Source organism: Thermothelomyces heterothallicus (assembly GCF_042370625.1).
Source record: "Thermothelomyces heterothallicus CBS 202.75 unplaced genomic scaffold P884_scaffold_14, whole genome shotgun sequence".
Taxonomy (NCBI): Eukaryota; Fungi; Ascomycota; class Sordariomycetes; order Sordariales; family Chaetomiaceae; genus Thermothelomyces; species Thermothelomyces heterothallicus.
Window position 1 is genome coordinate 36,380 of NW_027192575.1, and position 26,471 is coordinate 62,850.

General features: G+C 58.1%; 9 protein-coding genes across 9 annotated transcripts; 3 read left to right on the forward strand and 6 right to left on the reverse strand.

Annotated features, from left to right (window-relative positions):
* Nucleotides 1-373: 373 nt before the first annotated feature.
* On the reverse strand, nucleotides 374-4,187 carry P884DRAFT_244908 (uncharacterized protein). Its single transcript, XM_069440398.1, has 5 exons — nucleotides 3,711-4,187; nucleotides 3,607-3,635; nucleotides 3,426-3,543; nucleotides 3,214-3,361; nucleotides 374-3,142 (listed from the first exon to the last, which is right to left on the reverse strand). Exons 1-5 carry the CDS (start codon nucleotides 3,756-3,758, stop codon nucleotides 654-656), a joined length of 2,832 nt encoding a protein of 943 aa, XP_069296685.1. The 5' UTR covers nucleotides 3,759-4,187; the 3' UTR covers nucleotides 374-653.
* Nucleotides 4,188-4,874: 687 nt separating this feature from the next.
* On the reverse strand, nucleotides 4,875-6,885 carry P884DRAFT_202846 (uncharacterized protein; the record flags this gene model as incomplete). Its single annotated transcript, XM_069438462.1, has 4 exons — nucleotides 4,875-5,032; nucleotides 5,086-5,533; nucleotides 5,594-6,011; nucleotides 6,083-6,885. 4 exons carry the CDS (start codon nucleotides 6,883-6,885, stop codon nucleotides 4,875-4,877), a joined length of 1,827 nt encoding a protein of 608 aa, XP_069296686.1.
* Nucleotides 6,886-8,012: 1,127 nt separating this feature from the next.
* Nucleotides 8,013-12,805, reverse strand: P884DRAFT_202556 (trafficking protein particle complex subunit 10; the record flags this gene model as incomplete). The annotated part of the gene is made up of 2 exons (XM_069438439.1): nucleotides 8,013-12,694; nucleotides 12,772-12,805. 2 exons carry the CDS (start codon nucleotides 12,803-12,805, stop codon nucleotides 8,013-8,015), a joined length of 4,716 nt encoding a protein of 1,571 aa, XP_069296687.1.
* Nucleotides 12,806-13,370: 565 nt separating this feature from the next.
* On the forward strand, nucleotides 13,371-14,663 carry P884DRAFT_202768 (uncharacterized protein; the record flags this gene model as incomplete). Its single annotated transcript, XM_069438454.1, has 3 exons — nucleotides 13,371-13,512; nucleotides 13,569-13,634; nucleotides 13,702-14,663. The coding sequence occupies 3 exons, from the start codon at nucleotides 13,371-13,373 to the stop codon at nucleotides 14,661-14,663; spliced, it is 1,170 nt and encodes a 389-aa protein (XP_069296688.1).
* Nucleotides 14,664-15,235: 572 nt separating this feature from the next.
* Nucleotides 15,236-16,725, forward strand: P884DRAFT_202739 (uncharacterized protein; the record flags this gene model as incomplete). The annotated part of the gene is made up of 2 exons (XM_069438452.1): nucleotides 15,236-16,382; nucleotides 16,535-16,725. 2 exons carry the CDS (start codon nucleotides 15,236-15,238, stop codon nucleotides 16,723-16,725), a joined length of 1,338 nt encoding a protein of 445 aa, XP_069296689.1.
* A 57-nt stretch (nucleotides 16,726-16,782) lies between these two features.
* Nucleotides 16,783-18,666, reverse strand: P884DRAFT_244921 (terpenoid cyclases/protein prenyltransferase alpha-alpha toroid; the record flags this gene model as incomplete). The annotated part of the gene is made up of 3 exons (XM_069440399.1): nucleotides 17,653-18,666; nucleotides 17,540-17,585; nucleotides 16,783-17,477 (listed from the first exon to the last, which is right to left on the reverse strand). The coding sequence occupies exons 1-3, from the start codon at nucleotides 18,364-18,366 to the stop codon at nucleotides 16,783-16,785; spliced, it is 1,455 nt and encodes a 484-aa protein (XP_069296690.1). The 5' UTR covers nucleotides 18,367-18,666.
* A 597-nt stretch (nucleotides 18,667-19,263) lies between these two features.
* P884DRAFT_202504 (increased loss of mitochondrial DNA protein 1) lies at nucleotides 19,264-20,058 on the forward strand (the record flags this gene model as incomplete). Its single annotated transcript, XM_069438434.1, has 3 exons — nucleotides 19,264-19,401; nucleotides 19,470-19,608; nucleotides 19,676-20,058. The coding sequence occupies 3 exons, from the start codon at nucleotides 19,264-19,266 to the stop codon at nucleotides 20,056-20,058; spliced, it is 660 nt and encodes a 219-aa protein (XP_069296691.1).
* A 345-nt stretch (nucleotides 20,059-20,403) lies between these two features.
* On the reverse strand, nucleotides 20,404-23,948 carry P884DRAFT_202715 (N-acetyltransferase B complex non catalytic subunit-domain-containing protein; the record flags this gene model as incomplete). The annotated part of the gene is made up of 9 exons (XM_069438450.1): nucleotides 20,404-21,276; nucleotides 21,329-21,447; nucleotides 21,506-22,352; nucleotides 22,415-22,721; nucleotides 22,777-23,117; nucleotides 23,171-23,260; nucleotides 23,316-23,402; nucleotides 23,460-23,741; nucleotides 23,805-23,948. 9 exons carry the CDS (start codon nucleotides 23,946-23,948, stop codon nucleotides 20,404-20,406), a joined length of 3,090 nt encoding a protein of 1,029 aa, XP_069296692.1.
* A 574-nt stretch (nucleotides 23,949-24,522) lies between these two features.
* Nucleotides 24,523-25,213, reverse strand: P884DRAFT_260526 (uncharacterized protein). Its single transcript, XM_069441462.1, has 4 exons — nucleotides 25,084-25,213; nucleotides 24,907-25,014; nucleotides 24,814-24,841; nucleotides 24,523-24,754 (listed from the first exon to the last, which is right to left on the reverse strand). Exons 1-4 carry the CDS (start codon nucleotides 25,146-25,148, stop codon nucleotides 24,704-24,706), a joined length of 252 nt encoding a protein of 83 aa, XP_069296693.1. The 5' UTR covers nucleotides 25,149-25,213; the 3' UTR covers nucleotides 24,523-24,703.
* Between the last annotated feature and the right edge of the window lie 1,258 nt (nucleotides 25,214-26,471).

A 26,471-nucleotide genomic window follows, 5' to 3' on the forward strand; every position in this document is an offset into this window, starting at 1 on the left:
AATTACAAAGAACCTTCCAAGTTCGAGATAACCATAAATCATATAAAAGCTCGAATGGATGGCAGCTCTGGAGTTAACTTGATGTATTTTTATTTTTATTTTTATTTTATTTTATTTCAGGTTTTCTTTGGGGGGGGGGGGGTTTGCTAGTTGGTAGCATCATAGTGAGTAAATAAAATGGTAATTAATACATGAGAGCCCACGCTAGCATTGTTGAGGATGTCGGGAAGTGTTGAGATTAGAAGGAACGAGAGGGTTGGTAAGATAGAGAGTAAATATTTAACTTGGGCACCTAGAGTGTGACGGGAGCTTAGGTAATTAGGTTAACAACGTCAACCGCCTGAACAAACCCAGCGGCATGCATTGACAATTTCCGCAACTGGGATCCTTTAAATATCTATTATTTAGCCTCTAACTGTCGCTTGGGTTTTCAAGAAAGAAAAGAAAACCAAATTATTGATTGGCAAGTGGTATCCCTAATCATTATACAGATGAAGATGATGATATCAACAGAGAAACATTTCCCATGGGAAAAAGGTACTCTCCTTCGTACACAACCACCAGCATACCTCTGTTCAACAAAAACCAAATCGAGCCATGATGTTCCAGGATTCGACTTCGTCATTCCGATAAGCACCGGAACCAAGAGAGCATCATACGCCCGCCTCGCTAGCCGGCTTGATAGTCGCGGCGGGCTGCAGCCCGACGACGCCCTGCCCTCCACCCTCCCCCTCCACTTCCCCCTCTTCATAGATTTTCTCCTCGACGACCTCTCCCGGCCGCTTTACGATCGGAGCGAACGAATCGACTTCTTCAACCTCAACATCAACCCCACCCAGCTCCATGGCCCCTCCCATCGCACCAAACTCCTCATGCGGCCGGGCTGCCCCGCCTCCCATCACAAATCTCCCTCCCTCCTCTTCCTCCTCGTCTTCGTCGACTTCTTCGATCGTGATCTCCCCGCTCCTCCTGCCCAGCCCACTAGCGCTCGCATTCCTCGAATGTGACCCCGTTCCGCTCCCACCCGAACCATTCCGGCCGGCAACCCCGCCTTTTCCACTCTCTCTTCCGTTGTGGTGGTGATGATGTCCTGACAGACTGAGCATAGGCCCCTTGAACAGGTTCCTCTTCCGCTTGGCAAACATCACTCCTCCAATTCCACCCGCACCACCGCTGGAGAAAGGGTTGGGGCTCCCCGGCGCTGGACTTCCGCCCGCCATGGCAGACCTGGAGCCGGGGAGGCTCTCGTTAAATACGCTTAGCGGCGGACCAGAGCGGTCGCGGACGAGTCGGATGTTACTGGGAAACCCGGGGAAGCCACCCGCGGTTGGGGTGGCGGGGAGGACTTTGACCGAGTGGTGCGGAGAGCGGGTGGTCTGCATCGGGGTCTTGGAGACCGAGGTTGATACCGAGCCGTTGGAAGAGGTGGACGAGGCCTTGCTATGGGAGTGGTGGTGGGTGTGGTGCAGGGAACGGACGGAAGAGACAGAGGACGAGGTGGATTTGCGGCCACGGAGGCCGGTCGGGCCGGACGAACGGCGGACTGTCGAGCGCGGGGTTATCGGCGAAGGGGAGAGGGAGTGGCGCTTGTAGGAGGAGCCCGAGGTTTGCAGGCGCGGGTTGTGGCCGGGGATCGGCGGGGTGGTGAGTCCGGACGGGGCCGCGGCGCGCGAAGAGGAGCCGCCCGCGGTGGACGATGCGCCCTTGGCGGCGTAGCCGTTGGCCACGACACCCTTCGGTAGGCTGACCGTCTGGGGGCTAGATGCGGAACCGCTCGCCGGGTACTTGCTCGTTTGCGGCCGCGGGCTATCTTCCTTGATTTTCCCCTCCTTTCCGCTCCCCGACTTGCCGGCTAGATTCGGCGTCGACTGGCTGCCCCTCTTATGCGCCCCCTTGTGTCGCCTCGTGTTCTCATACAGCCAGTGCGTCCAGTTCTTCCAGGTGGCAATGATTGCGTGTGATGGCCGCTTCTTGACCTTCTTCGGGTCGTCGGCGTGCGAGGCGCCATTGGCATCTATCACGTCGCCCGTGGTCATCAGATGGAGCGTTGAGCCACGGGAACGGGCGCTCCGCAGCAATCCCTCCTTTGGAGGGGGCAGCGGCTTGCGCTGCCTCGAAGAGCTGACGGACCGGATCGAGTCCTTGTCGACAGGCGGAGGTGGTGCTTCGCTGTCGGGGCTCAGATTGCCGTTCGCGACCTTGGCCAGATCGGAAAGATCGGGCATATCCGGTATGATCAGACTGGGATAGTGGCCGCTCCGCCGCTCACTCCTACCTCGCGGCCTCGGTGCCGGCGGGTCGGAGAGCTTGGCGAACGATTCCTCGACAGTGGCCAAGGCATTCAACCGGCTAGAGGCCTGCGAGAAGCGCCTCGACGACCTGTTCTCCATCTCTCTCTCTTTGCGTTTCCGCTCCCTCCGTCTTTGCTTTCGCTCCTCCTTCTCGATCAGAAGCGTCCACCAGCCTGCCAAAACGTTGCACTTCTGCGCCAACACGCTCTCAATGACCGAATCGGTATCTACCCCTGCGCTCCGCATCCTGTGTAGGGTTTCCTTCTCCAGGGGCGTCGAGAACGGTTCTGGGCGCTCGAGCTTGAGGATCTCCTGCTGCTGGGGCGCGTACTCGGCGAGAAACGGATGGGCCAGGATTTCGGGGAGAGTCGGGCGGAGCAGGGGGCGCTTCGAGAGCAGGCTCTTCAGGAGGGAAAGGGCGTCTGGGGGGATGTGGTCCGGGTAGTGGGGTTCATGGTTGAGGATCTTATCTCTCGTGACCTTATCGTCATCGTCGTCGAAGGGCAGCTCGCCGCAGAGCAGCGCGTAGAGGATGACGCCTAAGCTCCATACATCCACCTTCTCGCCAGCATATTTCTCCCCCTTGAGCATCTCCGGTGCCGAGTAGCATATCGTGCCGCAGAAAGTTTGTAGGTAGTTGGCCTTACCCTCGTACTCCCGCGTGAAGCCAAAGTCGCACAACTTGACGTTCTCGTGCTTGTCGAGCAGGATGTTTTCGAGCTTCAGATCGCGGTGAACGCAGGATTGCCGGTGGACGTAAGACACAGCGCCGACCAGCTGTGTGAAGATCTTCTGAACTTTCTCGACGGGCAGCTTGCCATGCTTGAGGAGGTAGTTGTAAAGTTCGTCACCTGAGGAAAGGATGGGAGGGGGGGGGTTAGCGAGAGCGTGTCGCCATCCCGGCCAGGTTCCATCATCATACCTGGACAGTACTCCAAGACCAGCCAGACCAAGGTCTCGGTCACTATGACCTCGTACAGGCGAGCGATGTGGGGGTGGACGAACTGGCGGTGGTGGTGAATCTCTCGAGCGAGGTTCGAGTCGTCCTTGTTGGCCGACTTGAGGACGACCTAGCAGAGTGGTTAGATGGCAAAGCGCGATGGTGGAGGCGGCGGCCGCCGTGACAGTGCGCACCTTTGAGCCATTGGTAAGCTTGTGGGTGGCCAGATAGACCTTGCCAAACGATCCTTTGCCTATCAGACGACCCAGGGTATAGTTGCCAACCGATTTGAGTTCCTTGTCGGAAAATTCGCTGCGAAGCGCGGTTAGCGCGGGGAGTAGTCGGGGGAATGCGCTCGGACGGTTTCGTTCTTACTCGAGGAGCTCTTGGTACGACTGGGCGAGCTAAAAAAAGATGGCCGAGCCAGTCAGCGACAGGAAGAAGAAGGTTGGAGATGCAATACAGAGCCGTAAACTTGCCTTGGCTTTCCGCCCGAGGGCTTCGGACTTCACGTTTGTCGACTGCATCCCTCCGCCGCGGTCGAACGAGGCCCGGTCGTCATCCGCGGGGTACGTTTTGAGATGGTTGCTGACGGTATGGTGCTCCTGCGGTGCCCTCTTTCCGGGCCGGAGTCAATCGACAACAGAGTTCGGCCAATGCATGAGGGGTCGGCGGTCGACGACACGAGCGATGGCGGAAGCTCGGAGGATCGCAAGCCGGGTTCACGACCGGCTCCAGTGAAGGGTGGCCGTGGCTCAGCAGCTGGCGAGTCGCTGGAGTTTCTTGGTGATCTTGGGAAGCGGGAAGGACCGAGAGCCTCAGCACTGGTACCGGATCCGACAAGGGTCGCTGGAATCGCAGAGATGAAAAGGGCTTGGAGTTCGAGGCGATGCGTCTTGGTAGTGGTTGACCGAAGCTGGAGACGCGAATGTGGAACGAGGTCTCGGGCCAGAGCTCCAAAAATTGTTAGCGTGTCCGGCGACCCAGTCGGAGTCTCCAGCGCGGGCGGGCTTGGTGGATTTTTTTTGTGGGGGGGGGGGGGGGAAGGGAGAGGATATGGTTCCGTAGTGGGGGTCCTGGTTAGTGCACGGTAAAGACCAAGTTACACTAGCGGCTTCAGCATTCAGGGTCTTTCTCTATGTATGGATCCCGTGCTTGCGAGCGCCGGGTTGAAAGTCGTGGGCGTCGAAGGCGGCCCACCGTTGATAGTGGAAATGCAAGCAAGTGTAGCGCGGCGGTCGAGGCGGCCTAGTTATTCGTGAAACCTGGAAAATCGTTAAGAAACGTCCTTCCAGAAGCAGAAGGCGCCAAGCTTCAGGGGAATCTGGGTCGAAGTGGGTCGATGTCCCTGCCCCTGTCTCCGCGCCCACGCACCTCTCTCACTGCGCAGTACGGGGGAGCCATGGCTACCGAGTATGCAGCAAACTCGATTGCAATTACTTTCCGAGGTTACTCCTTCAAGTCTCTTGTGAATTTAGTACACGGTTTGCAACGAAAGTATCGTACATTATCATAGTGAAGGCTCTTCAAGCCGCCCAAACAACCAAACGCCAACTGTTCCAACGCAGTCAAAGCGCAAAACACCCATCTTCCCCTCCCCTTCCCATTGATTAGGTTACCCTTTCCTCCCACTCTCCGTATTCTTATCCTCTACCATCCTCTTTCTGGCCTCCCTGCCCTCCTCCACTGTTCTTAATCCTCTTCATTCTCCGTTTCCATATTTCCTCTGGCCCCGTTAGTCCGAGGACCTCCCTCCATCTCCTGGGCTCACTCGCGAAGTCAAAAGCCCTCTCCTTCTTAACTCCGCAACGGCGCCGCCCTTCCCTCTTCCCCTCCGCCATCTTCCCCGGGAACATCGCCGCCCGTCTCGGGAGCAAGAGATAAGACGATCCAAGGTCCCGAGCCGGCTCTCGTCCCCGGAGCTGAAGCTGCTGCTAGACGGATTCCGGTTTGGCACCATGCGGACCACGCCGGCGCCGGTGTTGTGCTTTTTGGCTTCCGCCTGCGCCGCCTTCATGGCCGACAGGCGGTCGTCGCCGCAGTGCATGGCGACGACATCGAGTCCGGGGAAGTTGCGCGACAGGAAGGCCTGCAGATCGGGCAGGACCGAGGCGTCCGGGCGGTAGGTGCCCGAGTCATTATCGATAGTGAGGCGGTAGCGGTTGGGCTTCTGAGGAGGTGGCCCGGCAAGGGGTCCCTCCGACGGGGACTCTGGGGGATGTGTGGGTTGGCCATCATCCGGGCTAGTGTTTTCGGTGTTGTTTTGGCCTCTGCGGCAGGAGGAGGCTGAAAGGGAAGCGCGCTCGGTAGAGGAGCCCTGGTGACTCCTGAAGGACGCATCTGCCTTTCCGGCCTGGCTCACCGGGTGCGCAAGCCGGCGGATAAAGAACTCGCCTGCGCACGCAACGTAGGTGGCCACGTCCGAGTGCATCGTGTGCTTGCTCAGCAGGTCGATTCCGAACTCCTTACCCGTTTCCGTGAATCGCATCATGCCGTCGAGGGTGATGAGGTAGGTAAAGATGCGGCCGCCCTCATCAAAGTGCACCATGCGCAGAAACTGCAGCGTCGCCTCCTCGCTGCACGGCGCGAAGGAGCCGTACTCGGTGCTGGAGTCGTAGTTGTAGATGCGCTTGTGCTGTTTCTGGAGCACCTTGTGCAGGACTCGGCCACGTAGCCCCCGGGAAGAGAACATGCGACCGATCATGGGCCTGAACTCGACGTAGCGGTGGTAGAGCTTGGGCGGAACGGGGCCCGAAAGCTGGATCTCGTTGGCTTGAAAGCTAGTCTGCCCGTCAGCACGCTGGCGTGCGTAAATGCCTGCCTGCCGCGGGTAGAGAAGAAGAGAACGCACTCGTATTTCTTGGTTCCCCGATCGTTCTCCTGCTCACCCCCAGCCACCGCATCGCGCTCCTCGTCTCGGTTCACCTTGACGCCCGCTAGCCGGCCGATCATGGGACTGAAATGCTTCACCCAGGTCGTCGGCCCGACCGTGTACATCTGGGCGTGCGGCGGGTCCGACTTTCCCAGCACCCGGATGCTGATGTGCAGGCGCGGGGTCACGCTGCCGTTCCCACACGTGGCGACGGACGCGCCACGGATGAGGAAGGCCCGCTTGCTACCGGAGCGCTTCCTCACCTCGAACACGTGCTCCTCGGGGCCCAGGCCCTCCCAGTTCTCGTCCACATGCGGGATGCGGACGGTGACGCTGCCGAGACGGTCGTCGCGGTCGGGCCAGTCCTCGTCATAGAGCCGGCACCTGAGCGTGAAGCCGGACGCGGGCACGTTGGCCACGATCCAGTCCTCGTTCCAGACCGGCTCGGTCGTGCGCCGTACCGTCCGGGTGCGCCGGGTAAGCGGCGGGTCTTCCTTGTGTCGCCGTGGGACGGGTGCGGTCAGGGTGGCGTGGACGAAGGGGTCGGACGAACTGTGGAGGTCGGCGGCGGGCAGGTCGTAGACTCGATGGAACGTGAACTTGAGCGTGTACCCTTGGGGTGCGTCTGGCAGCGGAGTCGCGTCGAATCCCCCGGGTGGTTTGGTCATTTCCTTGAGCTGCTTCTTTCTGTCGGCCAGCTTCCCCTTCTTTGTCTTGAGCTTGTCACGGATCCGGTTGGTCGCTCTGGGTTGCGGTGGCTTGCTGTCGCCGGATGCCTCCATGGTCTGACGAGCTTCCCCATCTGCGTAATGCCCTGATTCGGAATGAGCTTCTTCTGCAGGTTTGGGCTGCGCTGAACCATTTGCCTGAGGAGGGGTATTCGTCATCACTGGTCTCTGTGCCGACACCTCGGCTCTTCAGAGACGAGGGGTGTTGTGGCTTTCGCTGCCACTTCTGTGGTCAATGTGTTGACCGTCGTCGACTGGAGAAAGCATTCCGTCTCGTTGTTGGCGCTGTTGCGGAATGAAGCCAAGTGGGGGGTTACCGAAGAACGGCTACCGCTGTATGTAAGGCAATTAAGGCATGTAATGGAATAAAAAAGGTAGGTACCTGAGGATGGGACAACTTTGCAATTACACTCCCCAGGCCGTCATCATCTCGGAAACCAAAAAGAGCCTGGACGCAATACTGCTTTATTAACGGCCTGGGCCCGATCCTGTAGCGCAAACGGTGCGGAGCTTGCCGGCAAAAACGACGGGTTGCATCGCACCTCTGGCCGAACCCTTTACTTTCCATTAGGGCCAGCCCCGAAGGAGTCGCTCCCAAAGTGCGTGCTCCCTCAATTGAATTCTAAGTTGGCTTGTTCAAAGTTACGGCTCATAGCAAAAGATGTGACGTCATGCCCTTCAGGGTTTCTTGGACGTCATCTGGCCTTGGCATTGGCCTTGGCCGAGTTGGCCGCTGCCGCAGCTTCTTTGCGCGATACAGTCCTGTATGTATGCATGTATGTACGCGAGACGCCAGGTCGGGAGGGGTGATTGGGATACAGTCCCGAAGAAGGCATATCACATTGTCCAGATCATTTGTATGTATTTGTACAATTACTCACTTTTTTTTTTTTCTTTTTTCCTCTTTTCGTCGAATATAAGCCTTCCCTTTCGTCGTTTCCCAACGTTCGCTCGCCCTCCTTCCTTCGCCAGTCGTTCGAGAAGACGGACCAGTTGGATTTCGACTTTGGGAACTCAGGTAGAAGTCTCCTTCCGTATGGGATTAGCAGGAGGTTCATTTCTTTTTTCTTTTTTTTTTTTTTGGTCTCTGAAATCGGTATCGTCCCTTTCATGGTACCCATCACCGTCTAGACACTCTCCAAAACACACCAAAATCGAGGCTCGACACTCATCCGTCACGCTCAAACAATTACCTTGCCCGCACTCCTCCCTGCCCAGCCCTCAGATTCGAGCACCAACGGCCCCCCGGACGTCCCACTTGCATCTAGGCTCACCGTAACCTTCCCCCTATCTGCCACTACACGGACTGTCTCACCCAGGTTCCTAAAATCCGTCTCGCATTGGCCATACACGGCTTTGCCTTCACCACCACCATCGCGCTGCCCGCTAACATCGACCTCCCGGATTTCCACCCCCGGAAACGGCAAGTAGCCCTCCCTCAAGGGGATCAGGGTCACCGGGATCTCCGCCTCCGTCTCCGGTGTCGAGCTTATCCCGAACACCTCACCATTGGCCAGAGATGAAGACTCAACAGCGGGAATCACGAAATGCCCCTTCCTCCTGCCGCCCACAAGCCACGTATCGGACGGAGCGACAATTTCGTACTCGAACTCCAGGTCGCGATCTCTTGATGCCACTGTCGCCGGGTCTGCCACGGCAGATGGCTGGTTGGACGCCACCGTTTCGGCCGTGTCCCAGATGCGCGTCCACCTCAGTTGCAGGGTCGCCGGCAGGAGCTGGTTGACCAGCACGGTCGGGCATCCCTCATCGCTTTCCCCCAAGCTCGAGGTCACCGTCGGCAGGGGCTGCTGCAGGCGCAGGTCGGCCGTGTGCACGACGGATACCGACGGGATGTCGACGGGGATGAGGATCGTGTTGGTAACCTCCGGCGCCGAAGGGCTCGGCGAGGAAGGGTGCGGGAGCGGCAAGCTAGGGTGGGCGCGAAGCCAACTGCGAAAGAAGGCTGGCAAGCCGGGCGTGCCGCTATCGCTGCTAGCACCGAGGCTGGGGAGCTGTTTCTCCCAGTTGATGCCTGAGAGAAACGATGTAGGGAGCTCGCCGAGGAGGGTGGCCTGTTCGAGGTCATCTGCGGAGAGGCCATTCCGAACGGCGCTGAGAACCTGAGACACGAGCACTTTAGAGAACTCCCTCAGAGGCGTGGACTCGAGCGCGGCGGTGAGAGCCTGCTTAAAGAGCAGCTCGATCTCGTCTTGGACCACCGTATAATAGAGCTTGAGATACAGCGTCTTTTGGACCTTGGGACCGAGCTTCACCTCCGGCTTGCGCGTGATCTTGTAGAGGAGGCTGGCTGGCTGCTTCGGGTACACCACGACCGGCTGGCTCGAGGGCTGGCCAAAGTGCGACTCGAACAGGTCCGAACCGAGAAGCTCGCTCTTGAGCAGCCGCAGCGGACTGTCGCTGGCGGTTGACACGGCGAACCTCGAGAAGAGGGCCTCGTGTTTGAAGATGTCCTGGACGTTGACCTCCAGAGCGAGCGAGATCGGTACCGATGATGCCTTGAAGAAGGTGAAGGTGCCTTTGGCGGTCGTATATGTCACCTCGGCTCGTACTGTCACGTCCATCACGTCGGTCTCAACAGTAAATGGAAACCTGATTTTGATCGAGCTGTTGGCCCCAATCGAGCCGAATGTGAACGTGCCACCTTGCGAAGCTGTTGGCTGCTGCAGCCCAATCACTTCCGCCTCACTCATGACCAGCCTCAATCCGCCAGTGGCAGACTTGATCTTGATCTCGCAGCTTGTGATTTCGTTCCACCCTGTCGTTACCTCAAGGTCTAACGACTTCTTCTTATCCAGCTGGATGTCTCGAGCCGCCAAAAGCTGTACATCGAGACAGCTGGCGCGCTGATACAGATTGACACGCGCGTTCTTGGGCACCGCCGAGTCATTTTCCACGGACTGGGAAGCGTCTCGTTCATAGTGCAGAAGCACCTTGTTGCTGACCAAGCGGACTTGGTCCACCTCAAACGCGCCGGTCATCATTACAGTGCTTCGTACTTTCACCTTGTTCGGCCCGGGCCGGATGGTTACGGGACCCTTTGTCTGCAGCCAGATCTCCTTATTCGCCGCAGTTGGACTCGATATTCGGACGCTGACCGAAGTCGCCTCGAACTCGTCAACTAGCAAGCTGTTGAGGTCGAGGAAGAGGGAGAAGCAGTCCTGACCGTCCTCGTAAAAAGGCGGGCCGTCGAGACTCAAGTCGCAAAAGAGATTCGTCAACGGAATCTTGACTTCTTTCTCGAGAGATGCCGACACCTCCAACAAGTCGGCCAGGAAGCCGGATATCGCCGAGGGCTCGGGATATTGGGTAGGTGACGTGAGGCTGAGCCGGAACTGCGACCCCTGCTGTCGCCTATCCCTCTCCGCGGCCGCCGCCTTGCAAAGAAGCTGGCGCAGCGCCTTGTTGACATAGTCGTCTAATCTCTTGAGCTCCTTCAGACACCGCGCGTACATGACAAGCATGGACAATTCAAGGAGACTCCATCCGTTATCGCCGTAAAAGGGTATGACCCTGTAAAAGTAGAATGCAGCCTCTTTGAGTTCGCCCAGGTGGAACTTGAGGACCGCAAGATCGGCCATGTTGGCCTGGACCGCATGCGTGTGGTTGGCCACCGTGTAGTGACGCAGTGTCTTATCAACCAACGTCTCGTACAGGCGGTAGAAGTCGTCCTTGTTGTCGAGGGCCGTTCGCAAGAGGGCGTTGTCCACGCCAGCCACCGAGGTTTGCAGCCGTTCAGGAGCCTCACGCTTGGGCTCGGATTTGCCGTCACCGTCGTCTAAGCTCACGTCCTCGAAATCGGCAATACCGGTCTCGCCCACGGTCGGCACGGATGCCCAGCCATCTGTCCATCCTCTCTTCTTTCCGCACTCCTCTAGAATATTTCTAGACAGAGCGCATAGCTCTGCCCGTTGCGCGGCAAGTTCCTCAAGGCCCGCCTTTGCATAGGGGGGCGCCGGAACACCCTCAGAGCGGCCGGGCCCAGGGAAACCGATAGGACTGCGTGGAGGAGCCTGAGGGCCCTGCGTATGAAGTGACGAGCTCCGTGCCGGATGCATCATCGTCTTTGGCTCCGGAATCGAGGCCTTCTGCTCGGAATCGGGCCCCCCGAGGGTAGAAGGTGGGATGGGAAGCGCTTTTGTGGACGTCTGTGCGAGAACTTGCTGGGCGACGGAGAAAGCGAACGAGGCGACCATGTTGTCAATGACCTCCGATAGCAGTGGGTCCGAGGAGACTTCGGAGTCTGCTTTGGCTCCTTCGTCTTTGGCCTCGGACGCCATGGCTGCTATGATGTCGCTCCTCATGACGGACGACACAGCGGGCACGAATTCAAGCGTCCGCTTGCAGATCTCTGCCAGGTGCCAGAGATTTTCGGGCTCCTCAGTCAATTTGGGAGCCGGTGTCCGCGGCGCGACCCCCTTCGGAACGAGCTCCTGTTGCTCTTTCAACTTGGCCAGGAGCTCCTCGCGCGACGACCACGCATTGGCCAGGCGGAGGAGGAGCGTGATCTGGCGGGCAAAGATATAGCACCTAAAGTCCAGCAGCGACACCTTGTTCGCCAGGATGAGATCTCGGTACGGCTTCTTTGACGAGCTAATGGGGATGCTGTCGTTCTCGAGCCGCTTCTTTTCGCCAGCTTGGAGGTCGACGGCCTCGCTTTCTTCGAACTCGAGATGTCCGCCGGCAATCTCGGCCATGGCCTTTTGCGCGCGCTCCTTAAGATCTTCGGTGTAGCTCAGCAGCGCGCCGCCGTGTGCCTCCGCGGACCCCGCAATCGCCTGCTCCTGGATGATGTTGTCCAAACCGACGCTTAGCTGGTCATAGACGACGAGAGCGTCTTCAACCAGGCCAACGCTCTCGAAACCGCGAGCCAGGCCCTCCTTGAGGATGAAGAAAGTGCAAAAGTTCCAGCCGGGAAGACTTCTCTGAGCATCTCGCTCCTTGATGTCCTCCTCATACTGGGTGACGCGGCGATCGAAGCTCAACAGGATGAGTTCCTTGAACTTGGCAATCAGGTCGGCCCAGGCCTTCTCGGCGTCTTGCTCGGTCTCGACGTATCCGGTTGGAACGGCCGGGACAACGCGAGGGAGCATGCTATACGGCACATCGTTGATGCCAATGCGGATCTGGCAGACACGGTCGACGGCGCCTTTGGCGGAGCTGTTGAAGTCGGCGCGCAGCTTCTCCAGAAGGGTACTCGACCCGCCGCGCCAGCGGGATGCCGTTTTGCCGTCGGAACCCGAGTCTGGTGATCTTCCGGAGACGCGCGGCTGTGTGGCGGCGGTCGAGTTAGGCAGCACGACGTGGACGATGAGCCATTCGAAGGCGTCGTGGTTTTCTGCGTTGCTGCCCGTCTTCCCCTGGGAGCCAGCTGTGTTCGCCTTGATCCACTCGCGGATCTCGGCCCTTGTTGTCGACTTGTACGTTTCATTGTCGTCGCACCTCACCAGCAGCACTTTGAGGTAAGGCGTCCTGCGCAAGCCAGGGATCTGGTGCCTCCGTTCCTTCGCAGCACCCGTGGGCGGGGGACGCAGGGTGCCTCCGGCGGGATCCGCCTGCTGCTCCGTCGAGCCAGCCCTTGCACCAACTGCTGCAGTCTGAAAGCCATCGTCGCGGCTAGCCGTGGAGGCAGTGTCGGACGCGGCAGCGGTCTTGGGGTTGGGAGAGGCCTGCGGGGTGAAGATGGCCGAGTAGTCGACTCCGGCAGGGACGAGTTCGATATGAAGAGTGCTGATTGACCGCAGAGGACCGGCGTGCGACTGCCAGTTGAGGTCGCGCAGCGGCAGGCGGGGGATCAGGCCCGGTGCAAGGAGTTTGTAGACATCGTGGGGATCGAAATACTCGACTGGAACCGAGGTTGCGCGGGAAAGGGTCAACGAGGACTGGAGCTAGAATCAAAACGAGATGGGATCGTGTGCCTACCAGTCACCTTTGACGACGAAAACGGCTGTTCCATGCTGGACAGCGGGGGCGGCCAATTATGACATGACCCTCGTCGAAGCTGTCGAGGCGCTCAACGGAGAAGGCAGATGCTCTGCGAGCTCCCAAGTTCAGGTTTTATACGAATACAGTATGTAAGGTAAGTAATGTATTAGGTATGCAGTTTATACGCAGCGTATGCAGCAGTACGGTAATCCGGGCGTACCAAATATGTACAGTACTGTACAGTAGTTACACGTCGGGCACACTTAGGTACATACAATGTGCCCGTGCAGCAGCGCAGCGGCTCTCACCGCCTGCGCCCCTGCCGCTCCCCGGTCCAGCCGTCTTGGCACGCTGAGACCCTGGAAGCCACCCGACTAATTAACCATTACCCCACCAAGATCGGTGGCGGGGCATGCATGTCGCGATCTCAGCTGGAGCGACATTTTTACCACTGGAACAAGCTTTTTCATTTCCTTTTTATCCTCGTCCCCGGGGGTGCCTCGAAACGACAAGAAGGTTGTTTCATAGTGTTAAAAATATATCCGTCTTTCGCTCTTTGATCTTGTTTCTGATACCCCGTATTCACCTTCTTCATCATGGCTTCTCTCCAAGCAATTAAATATTCGCGGGGCAAGTTGTTAGTCCTCGACCAGCTCAGGTTGCCCCACGAACACCATTACGACGAGGTATCGACTGCAGAGGAAGCATTTGACTGCATTCGGTCGATGAGAGTGAGAGGTAACTAGTTGTGTGAATGATTTGTTTTGCTGATTCGGTCTCTAACCGCATCCCAGGAGCTCCTGCCATTGCCATTGTCGCCGCTCTCGCCCATGCCGTCGAGTTGCACAACGGAGGCTGCAGTAAGTGACCGAGTCCTTAAGGGCCCCTCAATCCTTGTTGAATCGGTCCTGGTCTGACGTCTGGCAGCCGCCACAACACCAGAGGACACCATCGCCTACATTGAATCCCGGCTAGACTACCTCAAGGAGAGCCGCCCCACCGCCGTCGACCTCTCCAACGCTATTACGCTCCTTAAACGAGCCGCGCGTGCCGCCAAGATCGAGGGGCTCGGCCACCCAGAAGCTAAGGAGGCCATTCTCAACTCGTACATGGAAGCCGCCGAGAAAATCCTCGCCAAAGACCTGGAGAACAACACGTCGATCGGCTCCTTCGGCGCAGCCTGGCTACAGCAACAATACAACGCGACTCCCGACCGCCCCCTCTCGGTACTCACCCACTGCAACACCGGCTCACTCGCCACCTCGGGCCACGGCACCGCGCTCGGCATCATCCGCACGCTGCACGCCCAGAAGCTCCTCAAGCACGCCTACTGCACCGAGACGCGCCCCTACAACCAGGGCAGCCGGCTGACCTCGTTCGAGCTGGTCTTTGAGGGCATCCCGGCAACGCTCATCACAGACAGCATGGCGGCGGCGCTGTTCGCGCTGCACCGCGAGCGCATGAACATCGGCGCCGTCATTGTCGGTGCCGACCGGGTCGTGCGCAACGGCGACACGGCCAACAAGATTGGCACGTACGCTCTGGCCGTGCTGGCGCGGCACCACGGCATCAAGTTTGTGGTGGCCGCGCCAACCACGAGTATCGACCTCGAGACGGAGAGCGGCGAGGGGATCAAGATCGAGGAGCGCAAGCCGGAAGAGCTGACACAGATTAGCGGAGCGGTGGTCAATGACGATGGGACTGTCGATACCAGCCGAGCGGCGAGGGTCGCGATCGCCGACCAGAGCATCGACGTGTGGAACCCGGCCTTTGATGTCACGCCGCATGCGCTGATTGACGCTATCGTCACCGAGAGGGGTACGGTGGTCAAGGGGGCGGATGGCAGGTTCAACTTCAGCCAGGTGTTGCCTGAGAGGTGGCGATGGTAACGGCTGGCTGGCAAGAAGGCGTGTGAAGCCACGGGTGTCGGAGCTGGCTCCGGGCAGTTGTTGTTTTTTCCTGCCTCTAGACTTGGCTTTGTGGTCTGCTTTTATTGCAGCGTTGTATGGTCCCACAGCCATAAAGGCACAGAGGGTCTCACCATCGACAATTCCGCCAACATGGGGCGGTATATACTTGAGCTTTGCTCTCAGACTCCGCCATGTTTCTCGCATTAAGCTCTCTTGTTACCCCTTGCTGATCTGCTACATATGGATTGGGCGAAGATCACAGGCTCGAGGGTTTGCCGCCTATGTACCCTATTTATTAGTATATGTACTCGGCGTGTGCTTTGCGCGTGGGGGACGGAGTAATACGGGTGCATCTACCGTACATACCTACCTATTCCGGCCGCTTAGGGCTTGGCAGGTTACTGGGGTGCTCCTCTTCAACCCTCGTTCTCGCGATGATCTCATTGTGTCGGCTCTTTTCGCAATCGGAGGGATCCTCATTCATAAACAGAGGTCCCTTCACTTACGATCTTCATAAAGACTTCATCTACAACAGCGAGCAACAGATCAAGATGAGAGTCTCGTTTCAGTCAGTGCTGCTGCTCGGCGCTTTGAGCGCTCAGGCGTCGGCATACGCGAGTCTTGGATACCAACAGCAGACCTTTCTCCGTTCACCGGGTTTGCATGTCCGCACGCGGTTCTCTCGCGGCGAGGAGCCGGAGGACAATGCCCCCCCGTACCGGGTCCCTCTGCTGACCCTCCACCGCGCCCTCGTCAACGTCTCCTCCATCAGTGACTCCGAAGGAGAGGTCGGCTTGCTTCTGGAGAGACTCCTCAAAGACCTCAACTACACCGTCGAGCTGCAGCCCGTTCCCCCCAGTGAGGCCGGTGAGGGTCCCGACGACCGTCCGACCAGGTATAATGTTCTCGCCTGGCCCGGCCGCAACGCCAGCCGCGCCCTGGACAAGCGCACCATCATAACCTCTCACATCGATGTGGTGCCCCCTTACATCCCTTACGCCATCGACAACGAGACCGTCCCGCCCTCGGATGTTGTCGACTTTGCCGCGCTCCCGCCCACGACGCTCATCTCGGGCCGCGGCTCCGTCGACGCCAAGGCGAGCGTGGCCGCCCAGATCACGGCGACCAACGCCCTCCTGAGCGAGGGCGCCATCTCCCCGGACAGCGTGGTGCTGCTCTACGTCGTCGGCGAGGAGAACTCCGGGTCGGGGATGAAGCATTTTTCCGACTCGCTCTCCAACACCTCCGCGTACCCGGTGCGGCCGCAGTTCCGGGCCGCCATCTTTGGCGAGCCGACCGAGAACAAGCTCGCCTGCGGCCACAAGGGCGTCACGGGCGGTACCGTCTCGGCTGTCGGGAAGGCCGGGCATTCCGGCTATCCGTGGCTCGGCAAGTCGGCGATACACGTGCTGATCCGCGCCCTCGACCGGCTGCTGGAGGAGGACCTGGGGTCGAGCGAGCGGTACGGGAACACGACGGTCAACGTTGGCCTGATTGAGGGTGGTGTGGCGGCCAATGCGATCGCCCCCGCAGCCACCGCCCGGGTGTTGGCGAGGGTTGCCGTGGGCAATCAGACGACGGGAGGCCAGATCGTCGCCGAGAGGATCAAAAAGCTGATAAAGGATGTAGATTCGGAGGCGTTGCAGGTGAATATTACGTCAGGGGTTGGGCCGGTGCAGTGTGAGTGTGAGGTTGATGGTGAGACCCCCCGCTCTGTCTCTCTCACCTCCCCCCCCCCCCCCTGCTTTCCAACACCTTTCTCTTCCAAATTCCTTCTCTGCCATTCTCTCTCTGCTATCTCGCCATGTTCTTGTGAGAGACCGGAGGGTGCGGATGCTAATGAAGAATAGGATTCGAAACCGTGGTTGCAAATTATGGAACGGATATCCCCAACCTCAAGGGAAACCACGTCAAGTACCTGTATGGACCGGGCAGCATCCTGGTGGCGCATGGCGATAACGAGGGGCTGCAGATTCAAGACCTCGAGGACTCGGTGGAGGGATACAAGCGGTTGATCCAGCATGCGGTGGGGTCTTCATGATGATGATAACCCTCGGTTGTGTAGATTCCAGCGTAGCGCAGGGTACTTTGATAATCGCTAGACCTCTCCGGCACCCAACCACGCCGGTTTCGACCCATTCATGGCCAGTCCCATCTCTACCGCGCCCTTGACCAACCCCGCTTTCTTTCCCCTCACCCTCTCAAGCAGCGCGTCCCTCGCCTTCTCGATGACCCTCACAGTCGCGACCGGCACGGCAAGGGCGCTGTCAAACTCGGCCAGCCCTGGCTCGCCCATGACGGCCAGCGCCGCCAGCCCGAAACAGCTGTGGTACACGTCGGGCGGTCCGCCGGGGTGCTTGCTAAAGCCGCCGATGCGGTGCGCCATCTTCTCGAGCAGGAACCGCCTCGATGGCGCCCAGTCCAGCACCTCCTTGTGCCCCAGGTTCGCCAGCGCCGCGCCTACCCACCAGGTGTAGCAGGTGTCAGCCACCTTGTTGCAGCGGCCGTTGCAGGCCACGTGGCGCAGGGCGGGAGCCGGGGCATTGGCGAGGTCGGCAGGGTTAGCCGGGAGCACAAAGTTGTCCTCGTCTTCGTCCTCATCGTCGCCATCGTCTTCCCGGGGACGGGGTGGTGGTTCGAGATAAACGAACTGACGGGATGCGAGCCAGTGGATCAAGCCGGGCATGTTACGGATGCCCGAGCGCAGGATAGCGTTGGGGTGGAAGGCGGTACTGTTGGTGAGAGGGCGGTCGAGCAGGGAGAGGGCGGCTATTGCGCAGTAGGCATAGCCGGCTGGTGATGTCACATGTTAACTCAGTCTGCCGGTCAGCGAACAAAGGCAAGGGGCAGCATACCGTGAGGTTCCTCCTGAGAGCTGCCAGCGAAGCCACCGTCGTAGGTCTAGCCAGTCAGCCCCATTGACCTGCAGCGCAGCAGAGAGAGGAAGATGGTCGCAAATCAGACATACCTGGCTGCCCAGAATGTACCTCGTCAACGCCTGCGTATCGATATCCTCCACCCACCCCTCCTCTCCCTCCTTCACATCCCCCCTTAACATCCACCTTACCGAAGCCGCGATATAACAGTACCGCATGTCATATCCCCCGCCCACAAACCACCCCTTCCCCGGAAGCAACTTTAATACCTCCCCGAAGCTCCCATCCGGCCTCTGCAACCGCCGCAGCCACCTCAGCGTCTGCGCCCGATCGACGCCGTCAAAGGCGCTCTTGGCCCCACCATTATCAGCATCATCATCATCTGCCAGCAACGCGAGCAGCTGCAGCGCAAACAGCGTGGCCGGGAGGTTGGCCAGCCCCGCCCCTTCCCTCTCTTCGGCGCCCGACTCGGCCTCCCAGGCCTGGTACCCCTGAGAGGGGTATAGGAGTGTCGAGGACGGAACGAATCCGCCGCCGGGCTGCTGGTGTGAGAGGATCCATTGGCGGAGTCGGCGATGGTCTTGCGGAGGAATTAGCGGAGGTCGCTTTTTCTCTGGTGTTGAGGAGGTCCCTCCCTCGAGGATGCGAATCGAGTTGACAATAAAGTAGACCAAGGTCATGCGCACACCCTCATTAGGGAGATAGTGGTTGGGTAGCGGAGCTTGCAGGCACATCTTCCAGTATTTAAGGTGCCGGTCAATATCGAGCGTGGGCTCGGGGGGTTCTGTAATTAAATTGTCGGCCATTGTGGCAACGTTTGGACAGGGAGACGTGGTCAAGGGTGAGAGTAAAGGTGGGCGCCAGCGAGCCTTTCGAAAGGGGTGAGTTGAATGAGTTGAGTCCTCGGCTGTTTGGAGTTCTTTGGTATGTTTTGCTGGCTGTTCCCGCGAAATTGGGTGAAATTTGAAGATTTGGGTTGATAGTGCCCTACAAAAACCAGAACACCCGGTTACTTGGCAAAATGCCCGGCAAGATATGCCTTAAGTGCCTTCGATGGGAGACACTTGCTTATGGAAAGCGCTCTTTGCCTGACAATAGCACACAGGTTGGGCCCCGCCATCTCGACCCCAGTTGTTGTTGCCTCGAATCGCGGCAGAACAAGGGTAGCTCCAGCCACATTCTGGAGGACGATTAAGCATAACTAAACTTTAACTAGCACCCGTGGCTTGCTAAGGTCACCAGGCCGGTTCACGCGCATCGTGCCCAATCAGGCGCCCTTGTCTATCAGGACGGCCGATAAGATATGTAAAGTGGCCCAAAGCTTGGCCCTATCCTTGCTCAAGAAACCGAAACAGCAAACACCCGCGCAAGCCTCTGCAGTCTCTCGCTTCCCAACATTCTGCCACGCAGGTTTTGGCGGGGGGTTGCCAGCGCTGCGGCAGGGATGAGTTGAGCCCGCTGACCGTCCCAACCTTGACGCGTCATCTTGCAGGACACCTCAACGACCGCGCCTTGGGCTCGTAGATCTCTCACCTCCGACTCTCTTCCTCTCTTTTGTACCGCACCCGCTGTTTTTGACCCGATCCCTCCCTTTTTAGCTTTTTTGAAGAGGCCCGCCCGGTCTTCGCTTTTCGCAACTGAACCGTCTCGATGAGAAACTCGCTTAACCTCAACACAGCACAACCAACCCTCTCGACGCAGCCATGGCGCTCATATCCGCAAAGACGATTCTCACCTCGCTATGCCTCTTTCACATCACTCTGGGCTTCTTCTTCCTCACCAACCCGGGCACAATCGCTGACCAGGCGATGGTCTACGTCCTCGGCGAGTCAATGGGTCTGGTATGTCCCCTGTATCACGGCCGCACAGCCAGGTAATGTCTGCTTACAACGGAACTTTTCCCGGTCAGCCCAACTCCCGCTCTTTCGAGACCCAGTCTCCCGCACTCGGGTTCCTCGCCGTTGTCCTCGCCCTCTTTGGCATAACCGACCTGGCGACGCTCTCCCTGCCAGACGAGATCGGCCTCGATCACTACTGGGGAGTGCAAGGTGAGTTGCCCCCTCCTCCGTGTACTACAGGTCACCCAAGACTAACCGCTCCGCGCGCTCCCGCCAGCACCCCTTCGCCTGGCCCTGAGCTTCCTCTTGAGCTTCTACTCCTTCTTCTTCTCCGCCTCGTCCCCACTCTTTTACACCAACGACGCCGACACCCTCTCCTCCTCCTCCTCCTCCTCCTCCTCCCGTTCCTCGTCCGCCTCGTCCTCTTCCTCCCGCTTCCAACACCCCTCGGTCCACCGCGCAGCGCACAACCCGGCGTACGTGCCCTCCGCCTGGGGCGGCGATGCGCTCAAGAACCGCGTCTTCTTTACCTTCATGTTCGTCGAGACCATCAGCTGGCTCTGGGTTTGGGTCACGCTGGGCGAGGAGAGGCGGGAGGCGCTGGCCAGGAAGGCGAGGAGGAGAAGCAGCAGCAGCAGCAGTGGATCCCAGAAATACTGAGGAGAACCCCGGTCGGGCGTCCTTATGACGTGCGTGTTTTTGGATTTGGTGTGCTTATTCCTCGGGGGGTGTTAATTGGGTTCTCTACCTCTCTCGGACAAGTCACCATTGTTTGCACACAAGATCAGGTCCCCTTCGGCCTGTTGGGTTTTCTTGGGGGGCGTATGCATTGGTTGGACAGGATAGCATTAATGGAGGAGCGGCATGCATGGGACAGGAATGCGGGAATCAATTTTTGGGTTCCGCTTCTTGCGCATTTTCGTGCCTTTTCTGCTTATACCCTCTATGTTTCTTGGCTCACTCTTCTCTTCCCACCACCTCTACTTCCACAACCCCCCTTTGTTTCTACTCCATCCTAACCATCCCCCACCCTTTCACGCCCTCCCTCCAGCTCTCTACCACCTTTCCAGCCCACTCCTCGGCCGCGGCACGGCCCCCGATGACCTCCTCCACCGCCCGGGCCACCTCATCCTCACCATCCTCTTCACTCTCCCCTGCAAAGACCAGCTCCAGAATCCGGTCCAGCCAGCCGGCTTCCCCAAGTACCTCCTTGAGCCGCTGCACGTGGCCTTTGACCTCGCCCAGGGCCTTTGCTGCGACCCCGTCCAGGGCGCGCATCTCGGCCAGCACGTCGCGGTGCACGCCCGAGCGCCCGCTCCGGTCGCGCGCCAGCTCCCTGTCGTGGGCGGCTGTCACAAACGCCGCGCTGTATCGGATGGCGAGGGCCGTGTCGCGGAGGGCCGAGAACGTGGGCATCTCCGTCAGGGAGGGGGAGACGCCGGGGAGCAGCGACCGGCGCCCCGCCTTGGTGGTTGTTGTAGATGCTCCCGTCTGGCTGGGCTGAGGAGAAGGGGAAGAGATGGAAAAATAATCGGTGCGGAGGGAGGTGAGGGCGGATTTGATTGAACTCGTGAGGAGTGAGAGGGTCTTTGGGACGGGATCGGACCGCGGCGTGGAGAGGGCGATCAGGAGGGCTGCGGCCAGCAACGAGACCACGGTGTAGTAGGTCATTTCGGCCGGTGTCAGACGGGACGGAGTGGAAGGCTGCTGCAGGAAGTCGTTGAGGGAGTTGCTGAGGCGCGAGAGTGTCTCAAGCGTGTACTCGCGGTCGCGGTGTGCGACCTCGGTTTGCTTCGATGGCTTGTAGTCCTTAGGGGGCTTGTATAGGAGCAGGTCTATGTATTGCTCCGAGAGGAAGGCGAGGTGCGACCGTTCGTTCTGGCGGGGTTAGGCAAGCAACGACGGCAAAGAAAGGGGATATAAGACTCACCGAAAGACCTGGCCCGAGACGGAGAAACTCGTGGATCGGGGGGCCGTGGGGGCTCTCGAGATTCGGGAACGGCCCGTAGTCGGTATTGTTGACAAGGGTCGTGTTGTCATCAATATTTTCTGTCCCGTTAGTGGGCGTGGGTGACTCGGTGGACAAAAAAAAAAAAAAAAGGCTCACCAGTAAGGAAATGCTCTACGATTTCGACATCGATCTTTCCACCATAGCACCGGATGGCTCGTCTCTCCTCCACCAAGGTCATCATGACGGTACAGCTCCTGCGCAAGTTGCCATCATACCGGACCATGTCGAGGATGCTTGTGTAGCTACCCGCCGAGAAGGCGTCCCAGATGCGCACGGGCGACCTATCTGCCAAGTTGTGGCTGTAAAAGCTGCGCAAGGGTTCCATTAGGGGACGGGTTCCGTGGAACAGCCCCGGTGAGAGCGCGGATATCCTGTCGAAAAACAGCGGACTGAGGGCGTCCTGAATTGTCCGCTTGACATCGAGCGGCGTCCAGAGCTGGTAGGCGTACGAAGCACAACCAAGCAACAAATACAGCTGGACGAGCAGCAGCCGCAGCTCGGTGTCGCCGGGCGTCTCCTTCAGCTGAGCGTCCAGGAGCAGCACTGCTTGCAGGAACAGGCCAGGGTCCACTGTCTTCCATAATGACTGGACCACGTCCGTGTTCCGCGGCCGCAACCCAGACACCTTCAGGAGGGAGGCACCCATAACGAGGGCCAGGTCCAACCGCGGGTCCTTGTCCAGACGGGGGATGGAGTCCACGAGCTCTTTGTCACCGGTTATTTGCTTATACGCGCTCGCGGCGTCGAGTGTGAGCTTCTTCAAGCACGACTCACACGGGAGCGAGGCAGGATTGTTGCACAGCCGGCACAGGAAAGGTTTTTCTTTGGTTTGGCCGTCGACAACAGAGGGTTGAGATGAGAGCGTTTGCGGGCAAGTGGACAGAAGGTACCGTAGTCTGCACTGTAATGCATTCAGGACGGCTTTCCGCGCCCTGTCGGAGTCCTAAGAGAGTATATGTCAGAGACGAGTGTTTGATGGATATAAGGCATCATCAATGTCCTTACCTCGCCGAGCATCTTCGGGAGCACATCCTCCATAAGCGTCTTGATCTCCTCAAACCCAAGTTCAGCCACATAGCCTTTGACGTCTTCAAAAGCGGACAGTCTCTCAAAGTACTGTTCCAGGAACAGGCCAATCTGTACTACCCTGGGCGATAGGCCGGTGTTGTCGTGGTTCGGGTTCAAGACAGATGCTGGTAGCCGAAAGGTGGTCTCCAACAGGGCGAGGCTGAGATTCTTCTTGTACATGGCGCTCGCCTTGTCCTTAATCTCGATATATTTGTTCAGAATGGCCTGTACCTCGCCGAGCGCACTGAACGAGTTACTGAGCTGTCACAAAAAAGGCCGCAAAGGTGTGAAATACTCACCTGTCCGAGTCTGGCACCTTGCTAGCGGCTGTCGCGAACTTTTTCCATATCTGCAGGTCGCAGACAAAGAACGGGGAGCTGCCTCCTTCCAAGCCGAGGGAGAGAGCTTCACGGCACAAGCTGTAGGTGAGGTCCCACTCGCCCCATGCCTCGAGTGCGTCCAAGGCCTCATACAGGAGAGATTTTCTGCCCTCCTTGAGCTGGCTGATGGCGCCGAGCTTCGGGCTCTTGATCCGAGAAAGAAATTCTTCCTTGGTGCCGTGGCTGCGCAATACTCGGTAGTAGAGGCCGACCTCTTCCTCCGTGAGGAGGCCCCTGTCCGTGGGTTCCAACTTGGCTGACTGAGGGATGTCAGAGGATCTTCGCCGACTTCGCAGGAATGTTGAAGACGTACATTGTCAGTCAGGTCTGCCGCCCTTTCGAGCTGTCTGACGGCCAGTAAGCTGTAGACCTTACGGCTGGCATCGGTGCACTGCGGGCTGATCTGTCCATGTCAGTTTGAGCGGAATGGTGTGCAAAGGTGTGACACAGGAACACACTGAAAGGAGGAAGGTGAGGATGATGTTCCAAAACATGTATCGCCGGTCGGAAGTGTTGGCGTGAGCCTTGTCGAGACTCGTCGCGATCTGTTTTCGCGGGTCAATAGTCGGACGCCGTGGAACGGTCATTGCCCGGCTTCTCACCTGCTGAGCGCTCACGAGATCCCACCTCTCCAAACAGGCTTGGAGACACTGCAGGGCCAGGGGGCTGCTGGGGTTGGCCTTGGCCCAGCGGGCCCTCAGGGGTCCGAGGGTGTCGGCGTACTCGACGTCGTAGTCAAAGAAGTCACGACAGGCCCATTCGTAGAGCTCGATGGTGTCAATATCTGGCGTCTTTTTGTTCTTGACGAGCTCATCAATAGCGACCAGAGCGCCGCACTTTTCAGCCGCGCCGTCGAGCTGAGACTCGGCGCAGATCTTGATGGCCTAGAGAAACAGGGGTGAGTTTCTTGTTTCGGCAGCTCTGATGACGCTAGGCCTCCTACGCACCTCATAGTAGGGGTCTTTGAGGGTGGCAGCCCTCTTTGCCGCAAGACGGATTACGGTGTGCCAGTTGCCATCGCGAAACGCCGTCTGCAGCTGCAGGTCGACGCTGCTCTTGAGGGCTGGTTGACCATATCGATATGGTGCCATGTTGTGAAATCTATGTCTGCACTGGATGGCGGGATGAGTATCGAGCTTGGACGAGTGACGCATGTATGTACAGTACCTCGTCTGACAGAGGGGTGGGTGCGGGATGGGAGGTCCAATGTGGGGGACGGATTTTGGAGGGGGGGCTAATGGCGACGGCAGGGACCAGTCGCAGCAAAGAAGACCAATCCCCAGCTTTGACAGGACTGCCGCAACCGTTGATTCAGCAGCAGGGAGCGCCGTCTTAGTATGCTCTCTTGTCTCCGTATATCCAGACCGCCGAAACCGTCCGGGGACCGCGCAAATCTGTGCAGGCCTTCAAACTTGAGAATCGCGTCTTTTGGCGGGGTGATGAAGTGGTGGTTGAACGTGGCCTGTGCACCCTGACCCAACCCCACCCGCACCGGCCATTTTCCGCCAGACAGTGGCCGAGTTGCCGGTGCTGAGCGCTCCATGCGGGCAGGAGGACTTGGTCCCGTCAAGCCTTCGGTTTGTCCACTCGCCCGGCGACTCGAAACTCAAAGGCTCCTCGTGTCTCATTGCCCGAGGTGTCCAGTACCTTGATTAGGCATAAGTAAAAAAAAAAGCCTTCCACCTAGTGTACAGTAGATGAGAATTGTACAACCCCAATCCTATCATGGAGCTTCTCCCAAAGGACGAGACGAGAGAGCTCGCCGCGGTCTCATGTGCCGTCCGGAGCAATGTCATGGATGGAGGTTTCGACGTGCAGCATTGAAGTCGTGCAATTGCCCTGCCGGTTATGAGAAGAAACCGCCGGCCTTCTTCTTCTCCATCTTTCTCTTCTCTATCTGCAAAAGTTAAGGCGAATCAGTGACAGCTTCAGGGTCAAAAGAGGCCGTGATCATACCCAAGCCTTCTTACAGTCTCTGTACGCTCTGTACCGGGCTGTCAGCTAAACTTGATCCTAGACAGTCAATTCTGCAGTAAGGTCACGACTAACTGGAAGTAGTCTGAACATAGAGTCCTGTCGCCTCCGTTGCGATTCAGACACCGGATACTCCGCGCGGCCGCCTCCTGGCACGGGTCAAGGTACTCGCTTCGGTCCTTGCTGTTGCAAGCCAAGCCTCGAGGTCAACTTTGCAGGTCGCGTCAAAGGCAGGACGGGAGCGCAACGCACCCTTCAAATTTGTCCTTTGTCTCCTGGTTCCAGGGGTCGACGGCGTGGTTCACTGTGGATGCCATGGTTGCAATCAGTTTTTACCCGGACCGGCGCATGAGTGAGCAGTTCATGCGTGGTCGTTCCCTTTCAAACTTGGAGCGAGCAAAGACCGGCGCACCGATTCCAGGCAGAGTGGGAAGCCGCAAGGGTGCCAGGATTCGCACGGACCACCGCAGTTCATCTTCCAGTGCACACTAGCAACTTAACGTTAACTAGTTAGCAAGCTACAACCAAGCACCACACAAGCCCCTGAACCCCCTGAGGCGTATTAACAAGGGCCTTCCGAATGTGTATACTTTGTTCTTGCTGTGAAGTCGAAAATAGCGCTAACTATAACGACTCGATGTCACTTCATCAATCCATCACAGTACTTGCCGCATATCAGGATCTTTATGCCTCACAAATGACGCAGAACTTAACTGGCGCAGCTGTGCAGCTCAGTACAACATCAAGTCGCCAGCATATGCCGTGAAACTGGCTGACAAACGGATCGCTCTCCTGATCTCGGTGTCTCTAACCACCGAGCCTTCCGCTCAACCCGTATCTAGGACTCCTCAAAGAATCCGTTCCTTGTAGTAGAGTTGCTGATACGAAGAGTTAACGGACCTGGGGCCATCCCCTTCTGATTTGGATACCGGTGGGAAGTCACTTAATGCAGCATGCCGTGCAGCTGGGTCAACCGCCGTGACCTTGACCCCTGAGATAATGCCTCTCGCCCGAAGAAGATTCTCCAGTTTGAGACAGAGAAGTATACAGTATCCGAATCTGGAAGCAAATAGCTTGGTGTATGGGCAGGGACGGGTAAACTCTCGATCCGTAACCGAGGATCCGAAACCTGTCTTCTTCCCTCCTGATCTGGTTCTTCTTATTATTACCTTCGGCTCGATCCATTAGGTATACTCCCGCTGTTGTCTCCAAATTGATCAATGCAGGGCAAGCCTGATCTGAGAGAGTAGTTCCGGAGAAGCCCAAGTTGGTCTGTATCTATGTACATAAAATGCTACCAACATCACTTTGAGCACGTTCACCGGTTTCCCTCGGGTCAACAGGCGCCGTTGAGACAAGGCTATTACTTCAGGTGCGCGAGGTAAACAGCGTCTGAACCTAGTCCGAACTGATACCACAGAATAGCAGAAGAACCTTGACAAGATCCGAAACACAAAATGTCCCAAACCCAATGAACCTCCCGTAGGATGGATCGAATATCCCCCAACGCCGCACAAAAAAAAAAAAAAAAAAAAAAAAAAAAAAAAAAAAAAAAAAAAAAAAAAAAAAAGAGCAAGACCGATGCGCATGCTTGCAAAATTATCTCAGGCGTCCACCCAGGATCCTAACCGCTCGCCCGC